General features: G+C 40.4%; 2 protein-coding genes across 4 annotated transcripts in view; one reads left to right on the top strand and one right to left on the bottom strand.

Annotated features, from left to right (window-relative positions):
- LOC129717179 (cilia- and flagella-associated protein 43) overlaps positions 1-15,474 on the bottom strand; it is a 133,921-nt gene that overhangs the window by 64,138 nt on the left and 54,309 nt on the right. The gene's annotated exons all lie outside the window — the stretch shown is intronic.
- The window catches only part of LOC129718076 (protein unc-13 homolog 4B), a 147,503-nt gene that overhangs the window by 21,643 nt on the left and 110,386 nt on the right, over positions 1-15,474 (top strand). The window contains exons 2-3 of one of the 3 annotated variants that reach the window (XM_055668486.1): positions 1,406-1,480; positions 2,330-2,775. In XM_055668486.1, coding sequence (XP_055524461.1) covers positions 2,606-2,775 — 170 coding nt within the window. In that variant the 5' untranslated portion in view covers positions 1,406-1,480; positions 2,330-2,605. Of the gene's footprint in view, positions 1-1,405; positions 1,481-2,220; positions 2,776-15,474 lie in introns of those variants that run through there. The other 2 variants (XM_055668488.1, XM_055668487.1) reach the window with 2 other exon arrangements.

Below are 15,474 nucleotides of genomic sequence, written 5' to 3' on the forward strand. Positions count from 1 at the left end.
GAACCACATTTTCAATCTTTAAAAGATTCAAAAGTTAAAGGTTTTTTAGGTAGCTCGTTCATTTAAAACCAATTTTGTTAAAATCAATTGTGTATTGTGTGATTTTGTTGAATAACATACAAACTAAAAATCCAATTACAATAAATTTAATTGGGTTTTATGGGGCAACTAGACCTTTCATTGGAGAATAATTCTCTGAAAATCGGTCCAGCCATTTCTGAGAAAATTAAGTGAGAATTAAAAGTGTCACATACACACACATACATACACACACGCATACACACACGCATATACACAGACACACACACATACACACGACCACGCACACACGCATATACACACACATAGACACACACACATATACACACACACACACACACACATATACAGAAAATGCTCAGCTCGTTGAACTGAGTCGAGTGATATATGCCATTCGGCCCTTTGGAGCACTTTTATATCTTTGGTTTTGCCGGTGATTGCTATATCTCTCTAGGAGAGATCGTATTCAATTTATAATTCTTTTAGCTTTTAACTTCTAACTTTTTTCTGGAACGAAAAATACTATCTAAAACTTTGCTGAAGACATAAATCAAACGAACCATTTTTGCTCTAAACAAAATAATTCTTTTTTATGAAAATTTTAACTTTTTTGTTTCCTGTTCATTATTCATTATTACCAAATTTTGCTAGATTGTAGGGGTACTTTTTAAGATATTTAATACTTTGTGACAATTGTTAAAACTTGAAACCGAAAAATAATATTTGACGGTGTATATATTTTTACAAGCATCGCATTTTTATTGCCTATAACTTTGCCGTGAACACTATTTTAATCAAGCAGACCATTTTTAGGTAGAATATTCATCAGATGCTTTTTTGTATAGGTTCTGTTGAAACAGATGCCGTGAGTCAACATAAGCAACTGATAACTAAAATGACCTTTTTATAGAAAAGGAAGAACTGTAAAAAGTTTCAATGAAATTAGGAATAATTGATTAGCGTCGACATAACGAGTTAACCAAGTGTAAATGATCATTTTGTGTGAATCAAAAACATATTTAACGTATTTCAAATACTTGCTTTTATTCTCCATAGATTCCGAAACTTTTCAGCAGCATTGAGAAATTATCGTCTTCTTCAACTGTTTGTGTTACTTGACTGTAACGTAAAATAAGTATTCAGTACCCGAGTGTTTTTGAGTTTTTATGTGTACATGCGAGGTTTTCGACCGTGAAAAACGTACAATTTTCGACGTATATTGCTTACGAGTCCTTAAAAATGAAATAACACATTTTCGGGATTGGGCCCATTTTAATATGATACTTATGTTCCTTTAAAAAAGTGCTTATTGTAGCAACTAAATCATTTTTAAATATTTTTTAAACCCATCAATTTCTTCATCAAGTCGGATCAAACGCGCGGATATCGTTCTAGATGGAGATTAACTGTCGTGATGTTACGTTCCAGCTTTCGGTCAGTTGTAAGTTAAAACTTGTAACCTAGGTTCTAGTCAATTTATCTACAGCATTTAGACCGATTGTAAATAAATGTCATAGATAATTTTCGAAATACTAGCATTTTCATTATTGGAGTTTTGAGTGGTTCTAACATTGTTTAGTTATTAAAAAATGATCAAATAACAAAAATAATGGAATGGTTTTTTGGCATACAGTGCTCACAAAATGTTACATGTTCATTCATATACGGAAGTAATTATTAAGTTTTTAATTTTCCATGTTCAACACATCTAGCAGTCGATCACCTTATTGATTAGCATAACTTTAATGCCGTAGCTTGAAAAAGCATGCCGGTAAGCAACCATTACTAGTTTACATAACGAACAATTATAGAGTAAGCAAACCGTTGGTTATTCATATACTATTTTTCGGGTGTTCTAAAAGAAAGCAGTATTGAACTTAAATAAAAAGCAAAACGTTTGCACATCTTGTTCATTGCATTAGGCGGATATTGTAATTTATGTCACCTAATATGACAAGAATGAGTCTGTGACCAGTTCAGAAATGCGAAAATAATTATTAAAAAATGTCAGAAAGGAAATATTACAAGAACCATTCACGATAAGTTATCCGATTGAAAATATTATCTTATACCCTTGCGAACAAAAAACCACTATTGCATGAGTCATGGGGTGTTAGCAGCTCCATCCTTACTTTTCCGACCATTTCCGGCTTTTCCAGTAAATGGAAAACATATCATTTGAGAGCCCCGACCTGTGAAGACTAGCTTGCCTTCCAATAGCAATAACTCCGCTAAGGCAGTTCACGTATGTATAGATAGTTTATTGATTAAACTCATTTTTTGACTGCAGGTTGGCAGATCACGTTACAACCAGTGGTTCGATGATTCCGAACTGCACAAACTGCCAAATTGAGATTAATTTAGTGAACGTTGACTGAATTGATAAGTGAAGTGAAGAAAAATATGTGTACAGAAGTTATATCGTGATGAAAAAGATAAATTATAGATTTAGTGACAGTGAAACCAATGGTTACGAGACCTCTGAAGTGTCTACTACATTAGCATCGAAAATTAATTTCATTAGAAAAACCAAACCATGTAGAAGTGAAGACAAATCACGCTTTCAATGATGCATTGGTTAAAAGGTCATCGGCATAGTGTAAATACGAAAAGTGATTTGAAGATTGTACCACCTTGTTTCGGAATAAATACTGTTAATGCAGAAATCAAAACAGAGAAACAATTTTCCGAAAAATCTGTACAATGCGATGATTTGTTTTTTGTTAACGATTACAGGTAAGTCCAACCTATTTATATCTACATATAAGTCTTTGTGGAACAGAGTGGTCTATGTGCCATCAAGCAAATTTTTCAGGAGAAGCGATTTTCGAAAAATCTGTGAATAAAATTATTTTTGGCGGATTCTTTCAAACAAAATGTTCTAATATAAAGGTTATGAAGTGGCTTAACATGGAAATACAGTCATGGAGAAAAAAATAAGTACACTTGCAGTGTTGGATGATTTTTCGTATTTGCGCAGTGATTTTAATTTTTGTATGATGTTATGTTACGTCATTAAGATCTGCAGACACTCTTTTTGAAAGAAGAACGGAGAAATAACTGGAGAAATTTCTTTGTCGGTTATTCCGAAATTTTTTTGCGTGAGTTAGTGTTTTTAAAGGGGCGACAAAAATAAATACACTATTGAAATATATATACAAAACAATCCAAATTAGCTTTATTTCTCTACATATTGTTAGCAAAGTGATTTTTTACGTAACAAAACTCACTTTCAAAATTTTGTGGCCTGTTTTTTGTTTTGTAAAGCCATATTCAATCTTCGTGGAATGTTTACCCCCAGGTTTTCACGAGTAGAAGCTGAACTAGCATTTCACGCTGCCTGTCCGACGTTCCATAAGTCTGTTTTATTCTTTGGATGATGCTTTGCAACCTAGACTTTCCCAATCTTCCATAGATTTTCTAAAGGATTTAAATTAGGAGTCTGCGCTGGTCAAACTAATAATTTTATATTTTCTTTTGAAAATCATCTTCGTGTTTTCAATATTGTATGTTTAGGTTTTAGTACACAACGAGAACGGCTGATTGACTAAACAAAGGGAAATTGTGAGTAACTACATGCTGTAGTGACGCTGTAACGGTCGAAACTTGATATAGCGACCACTATACTTTAAATTTTAAACACGATATCGATCATAGGTAACATCTGCTAGTTTACAAAGCCAAGTATCACCTAATTAAACGAAAAATGTGATTTTGGAGCATAAAAGTTGTTCGGTAAAAATTGATTTGAACGAACTTTGAGTTTAGATTTGTACTTGGGCGATGTAGATTTTGAGTCTAGGTTAATTTTAGCATGATTTAGGCCAATAAAAAAATGGCAGAAAAAAAAGTAGGAGGTTGTATCCAAGACACGACCACATGAATGACGTAGAACTACGTACACTATTAACCAATGCATTGAGTGTTTCATTACCCTAGTAACACAACTGGTTTAATCAAAGTTTTTTAGCGCTTTTTTGGCTGTATTGAGCGTTATAAAACTTTGATAAAACCAATATTTTTACTTGAGTAATGAGTTATAATGTCTACTAATGAAGGGCTGTGAATTTCGTGAACCGGATTCAGCAGTTAGCAGAACGTGCCGAGTTAAAATCCATACACAGCACACACACACAAATCATACCATATCATAGACACACCCACATCATACCATATCATACAGACACATACACTGCCGTTCCAATCGTAGTAGTCCCATGTTCTACACAAACCTTATGCACGCTGGGACAACTATGCTTGGAAGGGCAGTACACATCATACCATATCATACAGACACACACACACACACACACACACACACACACACACACACACACACACACATCATATCATATACACACACACACATCATACCATATCATCACACCATACACACATCATACCATATCATACACACATACACACATCATACCATATCATACACACATCACACCATATCATACACACATCATACCATATCATACACTCACAGCAAGCAAGCGACCAATCAGAGACGTTATTTTTATCAACAAGGCTTGACAATTTTCAATAGTGCAATAGTTCGTAGATTCAAACATTATTTTTCTGCATTTGGGCAGATGCGTGTATAATTTTCCAATCGATTGCTGCAAGAATGAAGAAAATCGGTTGAAAACCAACCGACCTAAAGGCATTTGAAAAGGGACAAATTTCGTCCCAGTTTTTCAGTTTGCATCCCTGTGTGGTATGCTAAAGTAAAACGTAGTTCTACGTCAAAAGGCATTTTGCTGTTTAAAATTGGATTTGGTGATGACGATCTTTATGCTGCCCCAACAGTGGGGGAATAATGGCAGTCTGGCGAGGCACGCTGAGAAGAACCGCGCTGCTACTGAGACATGGTGACCAACCACAGCGCAAGTGGTTTATTTAATTTGAAGGCAGCCACAGGCGCAACCCGCTGTTACTTCTGAGTGCTGTATCTGCTTCTGCTGCTGTCAAAGTTGCCATCCAGCTCACCTTCCGACTAATGAATGTAGCTAGTTTTCCCAGAAACACTCTTTTATAGCCGAAGGGTGCTACGTGATAAGCCACGCCCTTGTTTTCAGTTGTCTAATTTTCTAATATTCTTTAGACGAATTATTCCACAATTCGCATTCGATATTTGTTTCCAGCGAATAAACACCGATGGTGCTCTCACACACGCAACGGTTTTAACCCGTATTTTATTGCGGTTCGTAACATCAAGCGATTTCATTTGCTCGTTGTTGCGTGTTGCATCATGTTGCAACTTGGCAGCTGGGAGACGACGAAATTCTGTGAATGCTGATTGATTGAATCGACTTCATATTAGCTCTGCATATTCGAATTAACTGCCTTTGTGAATGCGTTCTAACAGGGCAGTTTGTTATTCAAAATCGGTTATGTTGATCGCAGCTTTTGTGCTGTCCCAACAGTGGGGATATTAACTCAATAAACTACAACAGAATTTGATTGCTGGAATCCCACGAAGAATGTTTGCTTGTGGTGATGCTAGGAAATTTTCACCCTTCAATTACTTTTTTATTTGCCTTGAAAAAAGGCATTTGGCTGTTCAAAATCGGTTGCTGATCGCAACCATTGTGCTGCCCCAACAGTGGGTAGTTAAGATACACGGACAACATGCACTGTGGAAGCTATTTCACCTTCTGTAAATTAGACGGCCGCGACAGATGTAACTGCTAGAATCCGCACAGAATGCTTGCTTACTATGTCAAAAATTATTAACTTTCAACTACTTGTTTATTTGCCTTGAAAAAAGGCATTTTGCTGTTCAAAATTGGATTTGGTGATGACGATCTTTATGCTGCCCCAACAGTGGGGGAATAATGGCAGTCTGGCGACACACGCTGAGAGGAACCGCGCTGCTGCTAAAGAGGACGACTGCTGTTGACAACTTGTTGCTGTCCAGAACTATTATGAGCGGCTTCGGCTGAAACAGGCTCTTATATATCCCAAACAGCATGTTTTCAATTGCAAGGTATATGATTCTGTCGACCGTGCTAGGGAAGCAATCATATAACGACCAATCAGAGGACGTAATTTTCGTTTAAACAAGGCTTGACAATTATCAATAGTACAATAGTTTGCATAATCAATCAACAATTTTCTACATTTGGGTGGATGCGTGTATAATTTTCCAAACAATTGCTGCAAAAATGAAGGAAATCGGTTGAAAACAAAGCGATTTATAAGCATTTATAAGCATTATAAGCATTTATAAGCATATTTCGTCCCCTTTTCGGTAAAAGTTTTCCTATTCGCATCCCTATGTGGTAGGCTAAAGAAAAACGTAGTTCTACGTCAAAAATTTTTTTTGGCGGATATTACCCCTTAATTTCCCAACTTCAGCTTCTTGAGAAGATGCGATTTATGCAAAAAACTCATTTTCGAAAAAAATGGTCTTTAGACCACACTGTTCCGCAACGGCTCATATGTAACACATGTTTTTTAATGATTCATACAATATATGAGGATTACAGATGTTAGAGATTGTTTGTCTAGAACAGCGGTTCTCAACCTTTTTTTGTTCGCGTACCCCTTGGCGATATTTTCCAAATCAATTGTACCCCCTGGCTTGAAATTTTCTCGCAGCGTGGGAGAGAGAAGTGGAGGATCATTTTGTGGTAGTCTAGTTCAGGTTTAAAATTGAACTATGGCTTGTTCGATTCCTACAGTCATGTTTCAAGACCTAGGCTGATAAACAAATATTACTAAAAAGAAAAAAAGCTTTGTTCGCCATTACTGATTTTTCTTTCGCGTACCCCTTGAAGGCCTTCGCGTACCCCTAGGGGTACGCTGGTCTAGAACAATTCAGTAAGTCTTCTTGTAGGAGACTGAACCACTGCGACCATCACTAGATCTATTGTGGTATGCTCCAACGTACTCTAAGTGCGTATGAGCAGGTTCATCACTTTGTATGAAGTTTATTACCACACCGGGACTTTCACTCCAAATATCGGTAGGTTCTATGTGTCCCTTCCCCAGATGGTCTAGAGGTACGATGCTGGCCTAACAAGCCAGTCGTCGTATGTTCGAATCCCGGCTCGGGAGAGACAGTTACTGTCAGTAGGATCGTAGCGCTAGCCCCGCAATTGTCCTGTACACTAAACAGTCGGCTGCGAAGTCTGTGTATAAATAAACAGAAGGTCAAGTTCCGAATCAGAATGTAGCACCAAGGCTTTGCTTTGCTATGTATCCCTTACCGGAGATACGCAATCTGCGTTGTAATAATACTCGGCATTCGCAGAGTAGATGTTCTGATGCTTCGTTTTCGATGTCACAAAGGCGATCATCATCGAGTTTGCCTTGCTTCTTGAGGTGATATTTACTCGGACAGTGCCCTGTAATTAGACTTGTAAATTTCCTGTATGAAACTTTTCGATTGTCGTAATCCGCTTATGACATCCTCAGTTTGCTTTCTCCCATTCACCGAGTTCAGCTTTCAGAGCGCCCGGGGAACTCCACAGAAAGGTTCTGGGCCAACAAAGTTAGTGAATTACCCTTGTCTGGCTAGTAAGTCAGCCTTCTCATTTCCTTCAATTCACAGTGACCAGGAACCCAGTATGAGTTAACCTGGTTTTGCATAGCCAGCTGCCGGAGCGTTAGGCTGCATTCCCACACTAGTTTAAAGTGGCAACAAGGAGAATTCAGGGCTTTAAGTGTTGCCTGACAATCACTGAAGTCATTCCGAGTTGTGCTCTCGGCGTGTTCGGTCGCAACTTTATTCCGATCTCGATAGTGCCGACCATTAATCCGCCTTCAAGGTCATCGTGCATTGTGTCGCGTGTACACTGCTGCTCGTTGCCGTCGTCTTTTGAAGAATAAAGAACGCATCATCGCCTTTTGCTATCGGACGCCAACTGACTCGTGCGTTGTGTCGCTACTTGAAGTGATTCAGTACCCGGCGCACTACTGTTTGGCTGTATTGGTGCTGCTGTGTGGCTGTAACGGCTGCAGCTTCGTACGATCGGACAACCAACCCTGCTGGAAGGAAGAAATAAAAAGAGATTAACACCGCCCGTGCGCTGATGGTGGAGGAGATCGGCTGCAGAAGCTAAGTAGTTTTTTCTTGTTTTTTTTTTCTACAATATTATTTGCTGATTGGCATTTTGCGTGTGTGGCTCACGCGTCCATCATGGACGACGAACGCGGGGATGGAAACCCGCTAGTTCCACCAGCCCTCCCGGATACAAAGTTCCTAGGGTTAAAAATGGAGCCCCGCACGAAGCTACCCATCGGCTAAAGCGGTATCCGGAGGGCAAAGTTGGTACTGGGGCTGTATTTTTCCGGTCGAAAGTAAAAGCATTGAATACAATGCAAATTTGTAGAGATCTGGCACGGTTTTCAGCCGTGACTAAAATAACAAAAGTAAGCCCAAATAAGCTGCGTGGCTGGCAGTCGAGCAAGCAAACGAGATTGCTGTTTGTGAGCTCTTCACGCGGGAGTACCACGTGTACATTCCAGCTCGCGTAGTTGAGATCGACGGTGTGGTCAGCGAATCGAGTCTGACCGTCGCGGACCTGTTGGAGGCTGGAAAAAGCCATTTCTAGGATTCCAGCCTTGAACCAGTCAAGATACTCGAATGTAAGCAATTACATTCAGTGTCACTCGACAAGGGTGTAAAACGTACACCCCATCAGACTCTTTTCGCGTGACTTTCGCCAGGTCTGCTCTGCCAAGCTATGTGCTCGTGGACAAGATGCGTCTACCCGTGCGCTTGTTTGTAACGCGGGTAATGAGTTGCCTCAAGTGCAAACAGTACGGCCTTCCACTGTGGTAATAAAACACGTTGTGGCAAGTGCGGAGAGCAGCATGCGGATAACGCCTGTAATAAGGGTGCTGAAAGTGCCTCTATTGTGAGTAGACTCCGCATGAGCTGTCTGCATGTCTCGCATACAAACAGCGCCAAGAGAAGATCAAGCGGTCTCTGAAAGAGCGCTCACTTTCGCAGAAATGCTCAAAGAGGACGCTGCCACCAAACTGGTTTCCCCGAATCTTTTTGAGGTCTTGTCATTCGATGAGTCTGAATCTGACGATTGAGTTGGGGAAACTTCTTTTGTTGAAACCGGGAAATCTAGGAAGAGAAAAAACCTCTCTTCCCCTAGGCTTCTTAGAAAGAGACAGAGAAGGTCTCCATCTGGAGTGGCTGATACCAAAAAACAAAAAATGCTGTAGAAAATCCGAAGCAAACTTCTCCGGGATTGGGAAAATTGAATTCAAGTAAGGAGTTTCCGGCACTTCCAGGAACATCCAAAAACCCAAATGTTCCTCCTTTTTCGTCCAAGATTCACCCAGAATCTGGACTGCTGATGTTTTCAGATATTGTGGACTGGATTTTTGAAAATTTCAACATAACCGATCCTCTTAAAAGTCTTTTGCTGGCATTTCTACCAACATTTGAAACGTTTTTGAAGCAGTTGACTGCTAAATTCGCCGCAACGATCGTATCCTTCGATGGCTAATTCATCGGCTGAGATGAGGGATTCTATCTCTATTTTACAGTGGAATTGCAGAAGTATCATCCCCAAAATTGATTCATTCAAAGTTTTGATTAATAAGTATAAATGCGATGCATTTTCCCTTTGTGAAACTTGGCTCACTTCAAATGTAGATCTTAATGTCGTGTTCTCCTCCGACTTCCGATGGATCTTGCATCATGCAAACTACCGCTTCACTCTACAACGTTAGCCGAAAGAATGATCTTAACTTGTTGGTGCCTGCAAGGCGAACCGTTTTCCTTGCATACTCTCTCACCAAACATTAAACTCTCTCGCTCTGCAAGTTCGCACACGTACAGTCTTCCGTTTTAGCCATTCGCAACACGCCATACTCACACTAACACATGCTCTTTTAGACTATACAAACTCATGACACACACACACATGAATGCACACGAAGCAGGCCATCTCAATTATCTCTCGGATTTGCTCTCAACGAATCCAAATGAAGCATTCAGTCGGTTATTTTTCGACAAATGATTCAAAAGCATGTCTATGTCGGCTATTGAATTGAATGTCGAATCGAAATATGAGATCAAGACTAACATTTAAATTGGCCGCATTTCCAATGTTGTTATTAATTCAATGTTATCCCAATTACTTCCCTATCACTCTCTACACTTAACTTCCATGATTTTAATATAATTCGCCTTGACCGAGACACCCCTTACGGAGGAGTACCTTTAGAGATTAAGAAGTGATATTCTTTGTATCGTATTAACCTCCAGGTGTCGAAGCTGTCGCATGTCAAATGACAATACAAAGTAAAGAGCTTTGTATTGCCTCAATATATATTCCTCCCAGAGCACAGGTTGGGCAACGGCTTTGATTCAATGGAACATCTTTCCTCCCTACGCTTGATTTTGGGAGATTTTAACTCTCACAGCGTGGCTTGGGGTTCCACTTCTTATGATAATCGTTCCTCATTGATCTATAACCTCTGCGACGACATCGACATGACAATATTAAACAACGGGGACATGACACGCGTTCCAAAGCCTCCAGCGCGCCCTTTATCTTTAGATTTATCTTTATGTTCAACATCGCTACAGTTGGATTGCATATGGAAGGTAGTCCTTGATCCCCACGGTAGCGATCATTCGTCTATTCAAATTTCAATTGATAATGGTTCAACTCGCACGTGATCAGTTGATATTCCGTATGACCTCACACGGAATATCGATTGGAAGTTATACGAGGAAATGATTTCAGAAGCTGTCGAGTCGATTCAACATCACCCACCGCTTGAAGAATACAACCTCCTCGTGGGCTTGATTGTCGACGCCGCGTTGCAAGCTCAAACGAAGAAATATCCCGGCGGGACGATCAAAGAACGGCCTCCCACTCCGTGGTGGGACAAAGAGTGCTCCGATGTCTACACGAAAAAAATCCGACGCGTTTAAGGTCTTTTTTTGGGAGAAAGGCAAACCCGACGACTTAAAGCGGTATTCGGAGCTTGAGACCGAGTTTAAAAGCTTGGTCCGAGCAAAGAAACGCGGATATTGGCGTCGGCTCGTAAACGAAACGTCGAAGAAGACATCGATGAGCACTCTTTGGAACAAAGCCCTAAGAATGTGAAATCGTATAACGGTCAACGAAAGCGAGAAGTCTTCAAGTCGGTGGATATTTAATTTTGCCAGGAAAGTATGTCCGGACTCTGTTCCTGCGCAAAATCTTGCTCGCGATACGTCTCCGGGCCACGACGCGATAGAATCACCTTTTACGATGGCAGAATTTTCAGTTACCCTCCTGTCCTGTAACAATAACGTACCTGGGTTAGATAGAATCAAATTCAACTTGTTGAAGAATCCACCCGGCCGAGAGGCGCTTATTGAATTTATTCAATAAGTGCCTGGAGCACAATATTGTACCACAGGATTGGAGGCAAGTGAAGGTGATCGCCATCCAAAAACCGGGAAAACCAGCTTCTGATCACAACTCTTATAGGCCGATTGCAATGCTATCCTGTATCCGGAGATTGATGGGAAAAATGATATTCCGTCGTTTAGACCATTGAGTCGAATCAAATGGTCTACTATCAGATACTCAATTTGGCATCCGCCGTGCCAAAGGAATGAATGATTGTCTTGCGTTGCTTTCAACAGATATTCAGCTAGCATATGCTCGCAAAGAACAAACGGCATCTGTGTTCTTGGACATTAAGTGGGTTTTTGACTCCGTTTCTATTGACATTCTTTCGGGCAAACTTCACCGACAAGGATTTTCACCAATTTTAAACAATTTTTTGCACAATTTGTTGTCCGAAAAGCACATGCATTTTACGCATGGCGATTTGGCAGCTTTTCGCATTTGCTACATGGGTCTTCCCCAGGGCTCATGCTTAAGCCCTCTTCTTTACCATTTTTATGTGAATAACATTGACGCATATCTGACAAATTCATGCACGATAAGACAACTTGCAGACGACAGCGTGGTCTCTGTTACAGGAGCCAAAGCTGCTAATTTGCAAGGACCATTGCAAGGTACCTTCGACAATTTGTCTGCTTGGGCTTTACAACTAGGTATCGAATTCTCTCCGGAGAAGACTGAGATAGTAGTTTTTTTTCTAGGCAGCGCTAGCCTGCTCAGCTCCACTTACAGTTAATGGGTAAAATTTGATGAAAAAATGTCAACAGAGTAAATTTTCTCCGGACAATTACTGGATCATGGTGGAGCGCCCACCCAGGAGATCTCATAAGGCTTTACCAAACAACGATATTGTCGGTGCTTGAGTATGGGTGTTTCTGCTTCCGCTCCGCTGCAAATACCCATTAAATCAAGCTGGAAGATTGTAGTATCGTTGTTTGCGTATTGCCTTAGGTTGCATGCAGTCGACCCATACGATGAGTTTGGAAGTTTTGGCGGGCGTTCTCCCATTCTCATCAAATGTGAGGTTTTAAACCCCTTTGTAATTGAAAATTTCGATAGGCTAGTTGAACTTAATTCTCAAACCCGTTTCAAGACTGTGTTTTCAAATCACCTGTTTTCAAAGTGTAAATCCTTCCTCATACACCTCCAATCGTGTCAACTTGTTAGATACTTCTGTTCCAACTGTGTTTTTCGATACATCCATGATGAAAGAAACTCGTGGAATCCCGGATCACACACGTGGGCAGCAGATCCCTAAAATATTTTTTACCAACATGAAAACATCAACTGCGACAATGCGTTTTATACTGACGGATCACTTCTCAATGGGTCCACTGGCTTCGGTATCTTCAACAATAATTTTACCGTCCCCTACAATCTCGATAATCCTGCTTCTGTTTACGCGCAGAATTGACTGCAATTCAGTATTCCTTAGGGATTATTGAAAAAATGCCTACGGATCATTACTTCATCTTTACGGACAGTCTCAGTTCTATTCAGGCTCTCCGATCGATGAAGGATGTAAGGCACTCTCCGTATTTCCTGGGGAAAATACGGGAACATCTGAGTGCTTTATCCGAAAAATCTTTTCAGATTACCTTAGTATGAGTGCCTTCTCCTTGTTCCATTACGGGCAATGAGAAATTGGGCACTTTGGCTAAGGTGGGCGCAACAAACGGTGATATTTAGACCAATTGCCTACAATGAATTTTTGAAATTTTCACGCCAGAGTACACTCATTAACTGGCAGGCCTCGTGGGACATGGGAGAACTGAGGAGGTGGCTAAACAGCATCATCCCAAAGGTTTCCACCAAACCTTGGTTTCGGGGGTTGGATGTAAGACGAGATTCCATTCGCGTGATGTCTCGGATTATGTCCAACCACTACGGGTTCGATGCACATCTCCTGCGTATTGGGCTGGCGAGCAGTAATCATTGCGATGTGTCCAAGTTCATGCCGAGACATTGTAAAGTCAATGGTTTCACTGTGCTGATTGTTAGTGGCCATCATACGATTTAAAGCTCCAAATTTTGCATAATTTGTGCGGTAATGATTGGTGGCAAACGTGTTTCGATTTCGAAATTTAGCATAGATAAAAGTGTAGCTGAACCAATGCGCTGCGAAACGATGTCGTTCACAACTGACACTCGACGCTCTTTCAATGATTGTATGTTTATGATCATGCAACATGCTTCTTATGATGGAAGAGGAAATGAAATCCAACCTACGAAGAGCATACAACAGAAATTGCTTCTGTACTGATTCTATTCTTTCTTCGTGTGTGATTGTATAGGGTGACCATACAATGCTGCAGTATTCCAGTGTTGATATTACATAGGCTATATATGTTTTGATGGTATTACTTACTTACGGCGACAGACCGATTATCGATCCAATGCCGAATCCAGAATACGTCGCCATATCACTCGGTTTTGGGCTGCTATCCTCCAATCTCCCCTAACACCTATTTCGCGGGCATCCTCGTCGACAGCACACATCCAACGAGTGCGGGGCCTACCTCGGAGTCGACGGCCTCTATCGGGATTTCTGCTAACTATAGTCCTCGCTGGTCATTCTTCCGGCATTCTAGCTACATGCCCAGCCTACTGCAACCTGCCGTGTTTTATCCGCTTAACTATATCTGCCGATTTGTACACCTGATACACTTCATGGTTTATGCGTCTGCGCTAAACGCTGATTGAGCGCAAAATCCTACGCTCGAAAAAACAACAACAGCTCGTCGATCGGCCATGCTTCATGGTCGTAGAGGGCCGCGGAAAGAATTAGTGTTATTTAGTTCAGTACGGGTTTGCAGACTATGGGACCTCAGCTGGTTACGCAACCCGTAGACCCTGTTTGCAGCTACTATTCGCTTTTTTATCTCACGGCTAACCTCGTTGTCACATGTCACTAATGTACCCAGGTAAATAAATTCGTCGACTACTTCAAAAGTTTCCCCATCTAATATGGTATACGTGCTTTATTAACCCTGGCATGTTATTACCTTTGTGGATTATTGTGTTGTAATGGTCAATAAGGTTAGTTTGGAGTCTAAGTCAACTCCCAAGTCCCTAACTTTTTCACAATTTGTTTGATTTCCTAATGATATTGTAATTTTTGATGTTGTTCTTTTTCGACAGAATGATATTAGGTTGCATATTTTTACATTTCACTCTCTCTAGTAAGCTTTTTTACACCATGCGAAGACAATGTATATTTCATTCTGGAATGCATTGATGTCTTCTTTATTTCTTATTTCCAATAAGAGCATCATATCGTCGGCATAAATTAACACTTTCAGTTTTTTTGCGAAAACCTAAATTGATCCACCTAGCGGTCAGATCCAGCCTTTCTCATTCAAACTTTTATTTGTAAAAATAGATTTACATGATCGCTTCAATCCAATAAATGTATGTCACTCTTTAGGTTCTAAAATATTGATGTTGTAATCTATACATATAAAAAGGTAGTCCGGTCTGTCTGTCTGTTTGGTCCATATAGGCTCGAAAACTACCGAACCGATCGACGTGAAAATTTGTATGTAGGGGTTTTTGGTCCCGATAAAGGTTCCTATGATAGTTGAGACCCCTCCCTCTTCTGGAAAGGATGGGTCCAATACAAATGAAACATACATTTCTGCACAACTCAAGAACAAACCAAGCAAATGAAACCGAATTTGGCATGTGGATGTTTTAAAGGGTATTAAATATGTCCATGGTTCGACGCCCCTCCCTCTTATGGAAGCACATGTTTCTGCACAAATTTCTGCACATCTCGCGAACAAATCAACTAAATGGAACCATATTTGGCAGGTGAATGTTTTTAGTGGTAACAAATATGTTCCATAATCGACCTCAGGCAACATTTTGGATATTGTTTTTGGCACATTTTGCATGTGTAGGATAAGTACAACGATACACCGTGCCCCAGTGCTGAGTCGAGAAAATTTCCACCTCAAAAAGATCCTTGACATCGCTAACCACAGAGCCACGGGGACCACAAGAAAGATACACAGGAGCTGAATTCGACCACAGATACCATTTTGAATTC

Source organism: Wyeomyia smithii, chromosome 1, assembly GCF_029784165.1.
Source record: "Wyeomyia smithii strain HCP4-BCI-WySm-NY-G18 chromosome 1, ASM2978416v1, whole genome shotgun sequence".
Lineage (NCBI taxonomy): Eukaryota > Metazoa > Arthropoda > Insecta > Diptera > Culicidae > Wyeomyia > Wyeomyia smithii.